The sequence below is a fragment of the Salmo salar genome, chromosome ssa14, assembly GCF_905237065.1.
Source record: "Salmo salar chromosome ssa14, Ssal_v3.1, whole genome shotgun sequence".
In the NCBI taxonomy this organism is placed as follows: domain Eukaryota; kingdom Metazoa; phylum Chordata; class Actinopteri; order Salmoniformes; family Salmonidae; genus Salmo; species Salmo salar.
Genome location: NC_059455.1, coordinates 82,110,513 through 82,127,007, shown reverse-complemented (window position 1 = coordinate 82,127,007; position 16,495 = coordinate 82,110,513). Strand labels below are relative to the sequence as shown.

Below are 16,495 nucleotides of genomic sequence, written 5' to 3'. Positions count from 1 at the left end.
GAATTTGATTTTGGCATTTAAACTCAACACTGCTTCAATATTCGCAGAATGTTTCCCTTCCCTGGCGAATAATGCAGACATGCAAATGCAGAAATTAGCTGGTATTCATCTCTGAATGCAACGCAATGAGACAGTGTTGGTGGGAAGCGCAGGACACAGACCGTGTCAGAGCGGTTCCACAAGGATGGCTTCATATAGCCTATAGCAGGGGGTCGGCAACCTTTTTTCATGTGGAGTGCCAATTTACCATTTCTAAAGATCTGTGTGCCAGTTATGATTTTCATATACACATTGTAGGCTACCTAACTGTGACCCCAAAAATGTGTAACCGCACACAAATGGAATAATTTTATAGCTGGCTACTATACGGAGGTGCTGTCCATTCAGTGCCATGCCACAGCGCTCCAGTATAGACAGGTTAGCTGACAACGTCACAAAAATGATGTGAACGCTTCAATGGGTCAGAAGGCAGTGTGTTGTTGTGACTCTGGATGGCCAGATAGCTAGCAACAATGACAAACTGCCATGTGAGGAATCGTAGGTGGCTCGTTTGTTAGTTTTATCTTGTTCTTGATACCATGTCTTGTTTTGAGGTGTTTTGACTGATGTCATCTCAATGCCAGTTTGGCAGAAACGTATGTATGTTAGTAGGGTTGCAAAGGGTCGGAAACTTTCTGGTAAATATCCAGAATTTCTCCAGAAATTTTCCATGGGAAGTTAAGCCTGGGAATTTGGGGAATTTTGCCTAAATTCATCAAAAAAGTTAGTTTATAACAGTGAACCTTTTTTGTGGGATACAGATAAGGCAATTCTAGATCTTCTGGCATATTTTGGTGAAACTATCACCAATTCAATGGAATTGCAACCCTCTGCATGCACGGTGCATTCTTCCATCATATGTACAGCTGATTCTCAAGATCTTGCACACTAATGAGATGCTATTGTGCCCGTGCTACTTCACTGTCTGAGCCAAGGACTACATGCTTTCTGGTAAGTTTTGATTACAATACTGAGTTGGATGAATATATTTTATGACATACATGATTTTTTGTTAACTAGTAAATAGTAGCCTACAGCAAAGTGTGTTTAAATCATTTCTGACTTAACATTTTCTGCTAGTTAGTTTTTGCTACCATGTGGGTTTTAGCTTGCTTGAGCCTGCTAACTGAGGAGTGTTAATTCACCTGTTTCCATACATGTTTCATTTTAATCTTGTTTAATTGTTTAACTGCTTAACTCTTTATCTTTACATGGAATTGTATTTGTTGTTTAAAAAAAAAAGAATCTAATCTTTACAGGAAAATGCCACGAGCACTATATGATGTGTGAAGACATTTCACTGCAGCTAATGTAGAAGGAAAAGCTGTGTACATTTTGCAAATACTGTGCCAAATCATATGTGACGAATGCAACAAAGATGCAGAATCATCTGGCCAAGTGCATAAAGTTCCCTCAGTGCTCACAACAAGCAACCTCTGACAAAAGTCCCTCTACTTCTATTCGAGGTTAAAATGATGAATCAGACACCTTATCGATAGCAACAGCTCATGGTCCTTCTGGAATCAGAAGTTTTTGTTGACTCAATGGAGGAACGTAGTCAGAGAAATGCTGATGAATGTCTTGCTTGTATACAACTGGTTCACCTTTGATGCTCACAGGCAATGTGTATTGGAAGAGATTTCTGAATGTTCTTCACCCAGCATACACCCCTCCAACCAGACATGCTTTATCTACTAATTTGCTGGATGCAGAGTTCAACAGAGTTCAAGTGAAGGTCAAGCAAATCATAGAGAAAGCAGACTGTATTGCAATCATCTCTGATGGGTGGTCTAATGTTCGTGGGCAAGGAATAATTAACTACATCTCCACCCCTCAACCAGTATTCTACAAGAGCACAGACTCAAGGTACACCAGACACACTGGTCTCTACATTGCAGATGAGCTGAAAGCAGTCCTCAATGACCTTGGACCACAGAAGGTATTTGCACTGGTGACAGACAATGCTGCGAACATGAAGGCTGCTTGGTCTAAAGTGGAGGAGTCCTACCCTCACATCATTGAAATAAAACGTACAAGACCGATATCACCCCGAATTAAAGAGAGAACAAAGAGTTCGATTGAAGAGAGGACAGAAGGTAAATTGACAACCTGTAGTGGAGAACACGGTAAGTCATCATAGGCAAATGCAAATATTGGCTGTGCTGCTCATGCATTGAATCTGCTCCTCAAGGACATCATGGCACTGAAAACAATGGATACACTCTACAAGAGAGCTAAGGAAATGGTTAGGTATGTGAAGGGTCATCGAGTTATAGCAGCAATCTACCTCACCAAGCAAAGTGAGAAGAATAAGAGCGCCACATTGAAGCTGCCCAGCAACACCCGTTGGGGTAATGTTGTCATCATGTTTGACAGTCTCCTGGAGGGGAAGGAGTCTCTCCAAGAAATGTCCATATCTCAGTCTGCCGATATGGACAGCCCCATCATCAGGATCCTCCTGGATGATGTATTTTGGGAGAGAGTGGTAAGCAGCCTGAAACTCCTGAAACCTATAGCAGTAGCCATTGCATGGATTGAGGGAGACAATGCCATCCTGTCTGATGTTCAGATTCTGCTTTCAGATGTAAGAGAAGAAATCCGTACTGCCCTGCCCACTTCACTGTTGCTCCAAGCAGAGGAAACTGCAGTTCTGAAATACATCAAAAAGGGTGAAGACTTCTGCCTGAAGCCCATATACACCGCAGCATACATGTTGGACCCCAAGTATGCTGGCAAGAGCATCCTGTCTGGTGCAGAGATCAACAAGGCCTATGGTGTCATCACTACTGTGTCTCGACACCTTGGCCTGGATGAGGGCAAGGTTCTTGGCAGTCTGGTGAAGTACACTTCCAAGCAAGGGCTTTGGGATGGAGATGCAATATGGCAGTTGTGCCAACATATCTCATCAACCACCTGGTGGAAGGGACTTTGTGGATCTGAGGCTCTTTCCCCTGTTGCCTCCATCATCCTCCAAATCCCACCAACATCAGCCGCCTCAGAACGCAACTGGTCCTTGTTTGGGAACACACACACTAAAGCACGCAACAGGCTGAAAAATTGGTGGCCATCAGGGAAAATTTGAGGCTTTTTGAGCCTGACAACGAGCCTTCCTCAACAAGGTTGGAAAGTGACATTGAAGATGAGGCCTCAGAGTCTGATGTTCAAGAGGTGGAAATTGAGGAGGTCCAGGGAGCCGACATGGAAGCCTGAGAGGAAGACAACCAAAGCTTTAGTTTCTAGACTATCATTTTACATATGTACTGTATGTTGAAAACGTTTTTGGGAGATATTGGGGATCATTCAATATTACCTTTTGTTGTTCAGTGAAATCATCCCATGTGAAGAGTCAACTCATTTAATTAAAGTTCAATTTGTAACTAAATTATTATATATATTTTTTTATTGAAGGATTTTAATCATTTGCAATTATGTGTACTTATCATAAGGTAAAACGTTTATATTTTTGTCTCTATATGATATGGTAAATATATCCAATGAAAAAACATCTACATTTAAATGGTATTAATATTCATTTGCATATTTCTGTTAATTCCCTTATATTCCTGTTAATTCCCACAAAGTTTCCACATCTGAATATTCCCCAAAATGTGCAACCCTATATGTTAGACAACAAGTGCTCATTGTGCAAATCTATTTGTTTTCATTGAAAACACTGTTGTCTGTGCCCAATAATGTTTGTACCATGTTTTGTGTGGCTACCATGTTGTGCTGCTACCATGTTGTTGTTATGTTGTGTTGCTACCATGTTGTTGTCATGTGTTGCTGCCTTGCTATGTTGATGTCTTAGGTCTCTCTTTATGTAGTGTAGTCGCTCTTGTCGTGATGTGTGTTTTGTCCTATATTTATATTTATTTCATTGTTTATTTTTAATCCCAGCCCCTGTCCCCGCAGGAGGCTTTTTGGTAGGTCCGTCATTGTAAATAAGAATTTGTTCTTAACTGACTTGCCTAGTTAAATAAATGTTAAATAAATAATAATGTAAAATAAATATAGTTGACATGTTGTCAACATTCTAAACCAACTCCATAGTTGCACACGTCGGTTTTGTTGCTAAACAACCTATCTGTGCAAAGACGCTGTCCATTTAGCAGTGCTGAATCATCGGCGCCGCCATAATGTGTACGATTTCCTTTCATATTTCATGATTTTCGTCATTCTTTGGTCGAGTTTGTTTGACGCCACTGACTATTTCCACTAAGGCCATGACCGTGTAGGGATGGAGGAGGCAGAGTGTTATCAAACAGACGGTTCTGTGTTCAGAGGAGGGCAATGGGGTTGGGGGCCAGTTCCTGGAAGAGCATGCCCGGTCCTTATATGCTCGTAAACAAACACACATCAATACTGATTTACACCCAACAACCTGAACGCAGCCAAAACCCTTTCAAAGACTCATCTGGGTCACTCCTAAACAAACACACGCACATAACTCAGACCAGTATCTGTAACTGAACTTGAAGACACGTGTTTCTGATTACCAGTACATCAACGTTCGTTTGTTGCCATGGCAGCTGCAGAGCCTGGTTACCCCGCGCGGCCTCCTCTATTAAATTTGTTCCTTTTTCTATTTTCTCTCTTTCACTCTCTTTAATCTCTCTCTTTCACTCTATATTTCTCTCTCTCTTTCTCTCAGTGAATAGTGTGGTTATGAAAGGAGAGATTTACAGGGTATGCTGTTACGTAAGCACAAGACCATGGACTGCTATTTATGTGAAGGCCGTACTTAGCTTTCTGCCAGAGCACTGGAAAACATTGAGGATCATGGCAATTGGTACTAGCTCTCCAGAGTCTTGAAAAACAGAAGTGAGTGCATGGGAGGGAGTTGCCTACCTCTCCCCTCCCCTTCCTCTGTCTCCGTAGTGATATAGGGGAATTCTGGAGAGATCTAGTTTAAAGGCTTGTACACGATCAAGCCATCAGCTTGGGGTCAATTCCATTTAAATTCCAGTCAATTCAGAGAAGTAAACCCAATTCCACATTTTCCTTATTGAAAATCGTTTAGGATAATTGGAATTGGACTTTCAGTATACTTATTGAATTTACTGGAATTAAATTGGAATTGACCCCAATCCTGCTGTCCAGTGACTCAAAATATCAACAACCCTGAAGCTATAGGACCAGACAGACGCATAGAGCTGTACTCTGTTAACATAGCCCTGGGAGGATGATGGTTATTATTAATGGCTGCTTCAACTGTCGAATAACTGTTGTCATGTCAAATGGGGGATGTTTGTGGCGCTTTTCAGCTGAAGACATGTAAACTGGACGGGGATATCACCGTTAACTAGGAATTGATTGGAAATCTGTAGTGATTTGTTTATCCGGCGTCTCCTCTCCACTGTCGCTCTGATGCAGTGAGTTGCTTTGGCCGCAGGCTTTCAAAGCTAGGGCCTCATAGTGGTATAGCTAATGAGTGAACAGTGTTGTATATTGTGTGTGTTGAGGGCATGGAATTGTTGCAGGTCATCTTGACATTCTAAAAAGCATTCCAAGGTCACGTTGAATGGAAAGGTGTGTGAGCGTGCGAGGCAAGCGTATATCTGTGCGCCCATACCTCATCCCCAAAGTAGGCCAGTGCTGCTGGGGTTCCTGCCCTGTTGACATAGCCCACATTACCTCAGCCAACATCATGCAGTAGCTTACAACATGCACTACACTGCAAATATTGAACCTTCAGGAGCTTATGCTAATACCCCAGGAAAACAGTGTAAGACACAGCTCAGGCAAATAAATAGTCTAACCCCCAAATGACAACTGGTCTGTTGTGGTGGTGGCTGATTCCGTGTCTGTGTTTGTGCCTGCGTCTGTGCCTGCGTCCATCCATCTGTGTGCCTGAATGTGTGTGTGGGCTTTCCTGAGTCCAGTGGTGTGATGAGGCTATCTTCTCTCTCAGAAGGTGTTACTGTGGTAATTCCACACTGTTTACTGTAAACGACAGACACCTGCTGAAACCAAAGTGTGTGTGTGTGTGTGTGTGTGTGTGTGTGTGTGTGTGTACTGTTTTGTTCTAATACCTGTTTGTTCTTCTACATGGCTCTGTGTGTGTGTATATGTAATACTACCCTGCATGTGTGTTTGTTGTAGCTATGTGGGAGTATTGTTATGATATATGAGTCAGTGGTGCATTATAAAATCTCCCCAGACAGCCAGGTGTGTCCCTCCCTCCCTAGAGATACTGTGTGGCTGGAGATCAACAGGTTCTGGGTCCAGACCACTATGGCTGATACTGTGTGGCTAGAGATCAACAGGCCCTGGGTCCAGACCACTATGGCTGATACTGTGTGGCTGAAGATCAACAGGCTCTGGGTCCAGACCACTATGGCTGATACTGTGTGGCTGAAGATCAACAGGCTCTGGGTCCAGACCACTATGGCTGATACTGTGTGGCCAGAGATCAACAGGCCCTGGGTCCAGACCACTATGGCTGATACTGTGTGGCCAGAGATCAACAGGCCCTGGGTCCAGACCACTATGGCTGATCAGTATCCATGGTTCATCACTGGGCTGCTGTGAGTCAGCCTCTAATCACTGACTGACTGACTGACTGGCACTCACCTATCTCGTCACTACCCTCCTGACTCCTGCGTCATGTCTGTCTGTTTGTCTGTGTGTGTTTCTATCTGCTTTGTATCTACGTCTGTATTGTACCCCTGTGTCTCCAGGCTGCTGTGCTAAATCACATTTGTACCATGAACCATGTGTGTCTTAGACTGGAGGCTGCTGATAGGGTGAACTGTCTCTAACATATAGATATCTATAGAAGGGCTATGGCTCAATTGCACAACCTCAAAATGAGGTCGCCCTACCCTGTGTTGAATCAAAAGATGAAAGGATGCCTGCTCCTTCTGTTTACTGATAGGTGTGCTGTGCTTGGCATTGCAGTGGCATACAAACCAATGTTTCCACCACTGTGGTCATCGGTCATTTAATTTCAAATGACTTTATTCGTATATGAAGCTTTGAAAATTACAACAAAGAACACTTACAGTACAGTCAACACAACATTACAAAACAATATGCATAAGATTCCAAACCATACTAGTTCCCAGGAACATCATTTTAAATGTTTTTTTTTTTACTTAACCTTTTATTTAACTAGCCAAGTTAGTTAAGAACAAATTCTTACTTACAATGATGGCCTACCCCGGCCAAATCCTAACGATGCTGGGCCAATTGTGCGCCTCCCTATGGGACTCCCAATCATGGCCAGCTGTGATACAGCCTGGAATGGAACCAGGGTCTGCAGTGCCTTAGACCTCTGTGCCACTCATGCGTTGTTGAAACCTAAGGTCTCAGTCTAACACTATTTCTCCATCTCTCCCCAGGACTGGCAGTTTGATGACGGTGCGCCCCCTCCCTCTAAGGTGGTGGAGGACTGGCTGAGTCTGCTAAGGTCTCGTTTCCTGGAAGATCCGGGCTGCTGCGTGGCTGTGCACTGTGTGGCTGGACTGGGCAGGTGAGGGGACCAGCTCAGTTGGTAGAGCATGGTGCTTGCAACGCCAGGATATTGGGTTTGATTCCCGGGACGACCATACGTAAAAATGTATGCACGCATGACTGTAAATCGCTTTGGATTAAAAAAATGCATATTCAAATTACAGATACTCTGTAGGGGTCCAGAGGATACTCTGTAGGGGACCAGTAGGATACTTTGTAGGGGTCCAGGTAGAATACTCTGTAGGGGTCCAGTAGGATACTCTGTAGGGGACCAGTAGGATACTCTGTAGGGGACCAGTAGGATACTCTGTAGGGGACCAGTAGGATACTCTGTAGGGGACCAGTAGGATACTTTGTAGGGGTCCAGGTAGAATACTCTGTAGGGGTCCAGTAGGATACTCTGTAGGGGTCCAGATGATACTCTGTAGGGGTCCAGTAGGATACTCTGTAGGGGTCCAGTAGGATACTCTGTAGGGGTCCAGGTAGGATACTCTGTAGGGGTCCAGATGATACTCTGTAGGGGTCCAGTAGGATACTCTGTAGGGGTCCAGTAGGATACTCTGTAGGGGTCCAGGTAGGATACTCTGTAGGGGTCCAGGTAGGATACTCTGTAGGAGTCCAGGTGGGATACTCTGTAGGGGTCCAGGTGGGATACTCTGTAGGGGTCCAGGTAGGATACTCTGTAGGGGTCCAGGTAGGATACTCTGTAGGGGTCCAGGTAGAATACTCTGTAGGGGTCCAAGTAGGATACTCTGTAGGGGTCCAGGTAGGATACTCTGTAGGGGTCCAGGTAGGATACTCTGTAGGGGTCCAGGTAGGATACTCTGTAGGGGTCCAGGTAGGATACTCTGTAGGGGTCCAAGTAGGATACTCTGTAGGGGACCAGGTAGGATACTCTGTAGGGGACCAGGTAGGATACTATGTAGGGGTCCAGGTAGGATACTATGTAGGGGACCAGGTAGGATACTCTGTAGGGGTCCAGTAGGATACTCTGTAGGGGTCCAGTAGGATACTCTGTAGGGGTCCAGCAGGATACTATGTAGGGGTCCAGGTAGGATACTCTGTAGGGGACCAGTAGGATACTCTGTAGGGGTCCAGAGGATACTTTGTAGGGGTCCAGAGGATACTCTGTAGGGGTCCAGGTAGGATGCTCTGTAGGGTTCTAGAGGATGCTCGGTAGGGGTCCAGTAGGATACTCTGTAGGGGTCCAGGTAGGATACTCTGTAGGGGTCCAGAGGATACTCTGTAAGGGTCCAGTAGGATACTCTGTAGGGGTCCAGTAGGATACTCTGTAGGGGACCAGTAGGATACTCTGTAGGGGTCCAGCAGGATGCTCGGTAGGGGTCCAGCTGGGATACTCTGTAGGGGACCAGTAGGATACTCTGTAGGGGACCAGTAGGATACTCTGTAGGGGTCCAGATGATACTCTGTAGGGGTCCAGTAGGATACTCTGTAGGGGTCCAGTAGGATACTCTGTAGGGGTCCAGGTAGAATACTCTGTAGGGGTCCAGGTAGGATACTCTGTAGGGGTCCAGGTGGGATACTCTGTAGGGGTCCAGGTGGGATACTCTGTAGGGGTCCAGGTGGGATACTCTGTAGGGGTCCAGGTAGGATACTCTGTAGGGGTCCAGGTAGAATACTCTGTAGGGGTCCAAGTAGGATACTCTGTAGGGGTCCAGGTAGGATACTCTGTAGGGGTCCAGGTAGGATACTCTGTAGGGGTCCAGGTAGGATACTCTGTAGGGGTCCAGGTAGGATACTCTGTAGGGGTCCAAGTAGGATACTCTGTAGGGGACCAGGTAGGATACTCTGTAGGGGACCAGGTAGGATACTATGTAGGGGTCCAGGTAGGATACTATGTAGGGGACCAGGTAGGATACTCTGTAGGGGTCCAGTAGGATACTCTGTAGGGGTCCAGTAGGATACTCTGTAGGGGTCCAGCAGGATACTATGTAGGGGTCCAGGTAGGATACGCTGTAAGGGACCAGTAGGATACTCTGTAGGGGTCCAGAGGATACTTTGTAGGGGTCCAGAGGATACTCTGTAGGGGTCCAGGTAGGATACTCTGTAGGGTTCTAGAGGATGCTCGGTAGGGGTCCAGTAGGATACTCTGTAGGGGTCCAGGTAGGATACTCTGTAGGGGTCCAGAGGATACTCTGTAAGGGTCCAGTAGGATACTCTGTAGGGGTCCAGTAGGATACTCTGTAGGGGTCCAGGTAGGATACTCTGTAGGGTTCTAGAGGATGCTCGGTAGGGGTCCAGTAGGATACTCTGTAGGGGTCCAGGTAGGATACTCTGTAGGGGTCCAGGTAGGATACTCTGTAGGGGTCCAGAGGATACTCTGTAAGGGTCCAGTAGGATACTCTGTAGGGGTCCAGTAGGATACTCTGTAGGGGACCAGTAGGATACTCTGTAGGGGTCCAGCAGGATGCTCGGTAGGGGTCCAGGTGGTATACTCTGTAGGGGACCAGTAGGATACTCTGTAGGGGACCAGTAGGATACTCTGTAGGGGACCAGTAGGATACTCTGTAGAGGACCAGTAGGATACTCTGTAGGGGACCAGTAGGATGCTCTCTAGGGGACCAGTAGGATGCTCGGTAGGGGTCCAGGTGGGATACTCTGTAGGGGTCCAGGTAGAATACTCTGTAGGGGTCCAAGTAGGATACTCTGTAGGGGTCCAGGTAGGATACTCTGTAGGGGTCCAGGTAGGATACTCTGTAGGGGTCCAGGTAGGATACTCTGTAGGGGTCCAGGTAGGATACTCTGTAGGGGTCCAGGTAGGATACTCTGTAGGGGTCCAAGTAGGATACTCTGTAGGGGACCAGGTAGGATACTCTGTAGGGGACCAGGTAGGATACTAGGTAGGGGGCCAGGTAGGATACTATGTAGGGGACCAGGTAGGATACTCTGTAGGGGTCCAGTAGGATACTCTGTAGGGGTCCAGTAGGATACTCTGTAGGTGTCCAGCAGGATACTATGTAGGGGTCCAGGTAGGATACGCTGTAGGGGACCAGTAGGATGCTCTGTAGGGGTCCAGAGGATACTTTGTAGGGGTCCAGAGGATACTCTGTAGGGGTCCAGGTAGGATACTCTGTAGGGTTCTAGAGGATGCTCAGTAGAGGTCCAGTAGGATACTCTGTAGGGGTCCAGGTAGGATACTCTGTAGGGGTCCAGAGGATACTCTGTAAGGGTCCAGTAGGATACTCTGTAGGGGTCCAGTAGGATACTCTGTAGGGGACCAGTAGGATACTCTGTAGGGGTCCAGCAGGATGCTCGGTAGGGGTCCAGGTGGGATACTCTGTAGGGGACCAGTAGGATACTCTGTAGGGGACCAGTAGTATACTCTGTAGGGGTCCAGATGATACTCTGTAGGGGTCCAGTAGGATACTCTGTAGGGGTCCAGTAGGATACTCTGTAGGGGTCCAGGTAGGATACTCTGTAGGGGTCCAGGTAGGATACTCTGTAGGGGTCCAGGTGGGATACTCTGTAGGGGTCCAGGTGGGATACTCTGTAGGGGTCCAGGTAGGATACTCTGTAGGGGTCCAGGTAGGATACTCTGTAGGGGTCCAGGTAGAATACTCTGTAGGGGACCAGGTAGGATACTCTGTAGGGGACCAGGTAGGATACTATGTAGGGGACCAGGTAGGATACTATGTAGGGGTCCAGGTAGGATACTATGTAGGGGACCAGGTAGGATACTCTGTAGGGGTCCAGTAGGATACTCTGTAGGGGTCCAGTAGGATACTCTGTAGGGGTCCAGCAGGATACTATGTAGGGGTCCAGGTAGGATACGCTGTAGGGGACCAGTAGGATACTCTGTAGGGGTCCAGAGGATACTTTGTAGGGGTCCAGAGGATACTCTGTAGGGGTCCAGGTAGGATACTCTGTAGGGTTCTAGAGGATGCTCGGTAGGGGTCCAGTAGGATACTCTGTAGGGGTCCAGGTAGGATACTCTGTAGGGGTCCAGAGGATACTCTGTAAGGGTCCAGTAGGATACTCTGTAGGGGTCCAGTAGGATACTCTGTAGGGGACCAGTAGGATACTCTGTAGGGGTCCAGCAGGATGCTCGGTAGGGGTCCAGGTGGTATACTCTGTAGGGGACCAGTAGGATACTCTGTAGGGGACCAGTAGGATACTCTGTAGGGGACCAGTAGGATACTCTGTAGGGGTCCAGTAGGATACTCTGTAGGGGTCCAGTAGGATGCTCGGTAGGGGTCCAGTAGAAAACTCTGTAGGGGTCCAGGTGGGATACTCTGTAGGGGTCCAGGTGGGATAATCTGTAGGGGACCAGTAGGATGCTCGGTAGGGGACCAGTAGGATACTCTGTAGGGGTCCAGTAGGATACTCTGTAGGGGTCCAGGTGGGATACTCTGTAGGGGTCCAGTAGGATACTCTGTAGGGGTCCAGGTGGGATACTCTGTAGGGGTCCAGTAGGATACTCTGTAGGGGTCCAGGTGGGATACTCTGTAGGGGTCCAGCAGGATGCTCGGTAGGGGTCCAGTAGGATACTCTGTAGGGGACCAGTAGGATACTCTGTAGGGGTCCAGTAGGATACTCTGTAGGGGACCAGTAGGATACTCTGTAGGGTCCAGGTGGGATACTCTGTAGGGGTCCAGCAGGATGCTCGGTAGGGGTCCAGTAGGATACTCTGTTAGGGGTCAGTAGGATACTCTGTAGCGGACCAGTAGGATACTCTGTAGGGGTCCAGGTAGGATACTCTATAGGGGTCCAGTAGGATACTCTGTAGGGGACCAGTAGAATACTCTCTAAGGGACCAGAAGGATACTCTGTAGGGGACCAGTAGGATACTCTGTAGGGGTCCAGGTGGGATACTCTGTAGGGGTCCAGGTAGAATACTCTGTAGGGGTCCAAGTAGGATTCTCTGTAGGGATCCAGGTAGAATACTCTGTAGGGGTCCAGGTAGGATACTCTGTAGGGGTCCAGGTAGGATACTCTGTAGGGGTCCAGGTAGGATACTCTGTAGGGGTCCAGGTAGGATACTCTGTAGGGGTCCAGGTAGGATACTCTGTAGGGGTCCAAGTAGGATACTCTGTAGGGGACCAGTAGGATACTCTGTAGGGGTCCAGGTGGGATACTCTGTAGGGGTCCAGCAGGATGCTCGGTAGGGGTCCAGTAGGATACTCTGTAGGGGACCAGTAGGATACTCTGTAGGGGACCAGTAGGATACTCTGTAGGGGTCCAGTAGGATACTCTGTAGGGGACCAGTAGGATACTCTGTAGGGGTCCAGGTGGGATACTCTGTAGGGGTCCAGCAGGATGCTCGGTAGGGGTCCAGTAGGATACTCTGTAGGGGATCAGTAGGATACTCTGTAGGGGACCAGTAGGATACTCTGTAGGGGACCAGTAGGATACTCTGTAGGGGACCAGTAGGATACTCTGTAGGGGTCCAGGTAGGATACTCTGTAGGGGTCCAGTATGATACTCTGTAGGGGACCAGTAGGATACTCTCTAGGGGACCAGTAGGATACTCTGTAGGGGACCAGTAGGATACTCTGTAGGGGACCAGTAGGATACTCTGTAGGGGACCAGCAGGATACTCTGTAGGGGTCCAGTAGGATACTCTGTAGGGGACCAGTAGGATACTCTGTAGGGGTCCAGTAGGATACTCTGTAGGGGACCAGTAGGATACTCTGTAGGGGTCCAGTAGGAAACTCTGTAGGGGTCCAGTAGGATACTCTGTAGGGGTCCAGCAGGATACTCTGTAGGGGTCCAGGTAGGATACTCTGTAGGGGTCCAGTAGGATACTCTGTAGGGGTCCAGGTAGGATACTCTGTAGGGGACCAGTAGGATACTCTGTAGGGGTCCAGAGGATACTCTGTAGGGGTCCAGAGGATACTCTGTAAGGGTCCAGTAGGATACTCTGTAAGGGTCCAGAAGGATACTCTGTAGGGGACCAGTAGGATACTCTGTAGGGGTCCAGGTGGGATACTCTGTAGGGGTCCAGGTAGAATACTCTGTAGGGGTCCAAGTAGGATTCTCTGTAGGGGTCCAGGTAGAATACTCTGTAGGGGTCCAGGTAGGATACTCTGTAGGGGTCCAGGTAGGATACTCTGTAGGGGTCCAGGTAGGATACTCTGTAGGGGTCCAGTATGATACTCTGTAGGGGACCAGTAGGATACTCTCTAGGGGACCAGTAGGATACTCTGTAGGGGTCCAGGTAGGATATTCTGTAGGGGTCCAGAGGATACTCTGTAAGGGTCCAGTAGGATACTCTGTAGGGGTCCAGTAGGATACTCTGTAGGGGACCAGTAGGATACTCTGTAGGGGACCAGTAGGATGCTCTCTAGGGGACCAGTAGGATGCTCGGTAGGGGTCCAGGTGGGATACTCTGTAGGGGTCCAGTAGGATACTCTGTAGGGGTCCAGGTGGGATACTCTGTAGGGGACCAGTAGGATGCTCGGTAGGGGTCCAGTAGAATACTCTGTAGGGGTCCAGGTGGGATACTCTGTAGGGGTCCAGGTGGGATAATCTGTAGGGGACCAGTAGGATGCTCGGTAGGGGACCAGTAGGATACTCTGTAGGGGTCCAGTAGGATACTCTGTAGGGGACCAGTAGGATACTCTGTAGGGGTCCAGGTGGGATACTCTGTAGGGGACCAGTAGGATACTCTGTAGGGGTCCAGGTGGGATACTCTGTAGGGGTCCAGTAGGATACTCTGAAGGGGTCCAGGTAGGATACTCTGTAGGGGTCCAGTATGATACTCTATAGGGGACCAGTAGGATACTCTGTAGGGGACCAGTAGGATACTCTGTAGGGGACCAGTAGGATACTCTGTAGGGGACCAGTAGGATACTCTGTAGGGGACCAGTGGGATACTCTGTAGGGGTCCAGTAGGATACTCTGTAGGGGACCAGTATGATACTCTGTAGGGGACCAGTAGGATACTCTGTAGGGGACCAGGTAGGATACTCTGTAGGGGTCCAGGTAGGATACTCTGTAGGGTTCTAGAGGATGCTCGGTAGGGGTCCAGTAGGATACTCTGTAGGGGTCCAGGTAGGATACTCTGTAGGGGTCCAGAGGATACTCTGTAGTGGTCCAGTAGGATACTCTGTAAGGGTCCAGTAGGATACTCTGTAAGGGTCCAGAAGGATACTCTGTAGGGGTCCAGTAGGATACTCTGTAGGGGACCAGTAGGATACTCTGTAGGGGTCCAGCTGGGATGCTCGGTAGGGGTCCAGGTGGGATACTCTGTAGGGGACCAGTAGGATACTCTGTAGGGGACCAGTAGGATACTCTGTAGGGGTCCAGTAGGATACTCTGTAGGGGACCAGTAGGCTACTCTGTAGGGGTCCAGTAGGATACTCTGTAGGGGACCAGTAGGATGCTCGGTAGGGGTCCAGGTGGGATACTCTGTAGGGGTCCAGTAGGATACTCTGTAGGGGACCAGTAGGATACTCTGTAGGGGACCAGTAGGATGCTCTCTAGGGGACCAGTAGGATGCTCGGTAGGGGTCCAGGTGGGATACTCTGTAGGGGTCCAGTAGGATACTCTGTAGGGGTCCAGGTGGGATACTCTGTAGGGGACCAGTAGGATGCTCGGTAGGGGTCCAGTAGAATACTCTGTAGGGGTCCAGGTGGGATACTCTGTAGGGGTCCAGGTGGGATACTCTGTAGGGGAGCAGTAGGATGCTCGGTAGGGGACCAGTAGGATACTCTGTAGGGGTCCAGTAGGATACTCTGTAGGGGACCAGTAGGATACTCTGTAGGGGTCCAGGTGGGATACTCTGTAGAGGTCCAGTAGGATACTCTGTAGGGGTCCAGGTGGGATACTCTGTAGGGGTCCAGTAGGATACTCTGTAGGGGTCCAGGTGGGATACTCTGTAGGGGTCCAGCAGGATGCTCGGTAGGGGTCCAGTAGGATACTCTGTAGGGGACCAGTAGGATACTCTGTAGGGGTCCAGGTGGGATACTCTGTAGGGGTCCAGCAGGATGCTCGGTAGGGGTCCAGTAGGATACTCTGTAGGGGACCAGTAGGATACTCTGTAGGGGTCCAGCAGGATACTCTGTAGCGGACCAGCAGGGTACTCTGTAGGGGTCCAGGTGGGATACTCTGTAGGGGTCCAGCAGGATGCTCGGTAGGGGTCCAGTAGGATACTCTGTAGGGGACCAGTAGGATACTCTGTAGGGGTCCAGTAGGATACTCTGTAGGGGTCCAGTAGGATACTCTGTAGGGGACCAGTACGATACTCTGTAGGGGTCCAGTAGGATACTCTGTAGGGGTCCAGTAGGATACCCTGTAGGGTTCCAGAGGATACTCTGTAGGGGACCAGTAGGATACTCTGTAGGGGTCCAGTAGGATACTCTGTAGGGGACCAGTAGGATACTCTGTAGGGGACCAGTAGGATACTCTGTAGGGGACCAGGTGGGATACTCTGTAGGGGTCCAGCAGGATACTCTGTAGGGGTCCAGCAGGATGCTCGGTAGGGGACCAGTAGGATACTCTGTAGGGGTCCAGGTGGGATACTCTGTAGGGGTCCAGTAGGATGCTCGCTAGGGGACCAGTAGGATACTCTGTAGGGGTCCAGGTGGGATACTCTGTAGGGGACCAGTAGGATACTCTGTAGGGGACCAGTAGGATACTCTGTAGGGGTCCAGGTGGGATACTCTGTAGGGGTCCAGTAGGATGCTCGGTAGGGGACCAGTAGGATACTCTGTAGGGGTCCAGGTGGGATACTCTGTAGGGGACCAGTAGGATACTCTCTAGGGGTCCAGGTGGGATACTCGGTAGGGGTCCAGCAGGATGCTCGGTAGGGGTCCAGCAGGATGCTCGGTAGGGGTCCAGCAGGATGCTCGGTAGGGGACCAGCAGGATGCACTGTGTGGCTAGACTGGGCATGTATGGGATACTTTGTTTACTTACATCTGAAAATGACTACTGAACAGATTCACAAATCCCAGACTGTACCTTTACGCCTGGGATATATAGGGGAGACAGTCAGTGAAAAATAATGTAGTTCATTTAGTTTGATGTGAATGGACAAC

At 48.8% G+C, this 16,495-nt stretch overlaps 1 protein-coding gene across 3 annotated transcripts in view; it reads left to right on the top strand.

The window, feature by feature from the left end:
* The window catches only part of LOC106570418 (protein tyrosine phosphatase type IVA 3), an 81,827-nt gene that overhangs the window by 56,075 nt on the left and 9,257 nt on the right, over positions 1–16,495 (top strand). For all 3 annotated transcript variants that reach the window (XM_014142720.2, XM_014142722.2, XM_014142721.2), the window contains one exon: positions 7,383–7,513. In XM_014142720.2, coding sequence (XP_013998195.1) covers positions 7,383–7,513 — 131 coding nt within the window. The remainder of the gene's footprint in view (positions 1–7,382; positions 7,514–16,495) is intronic.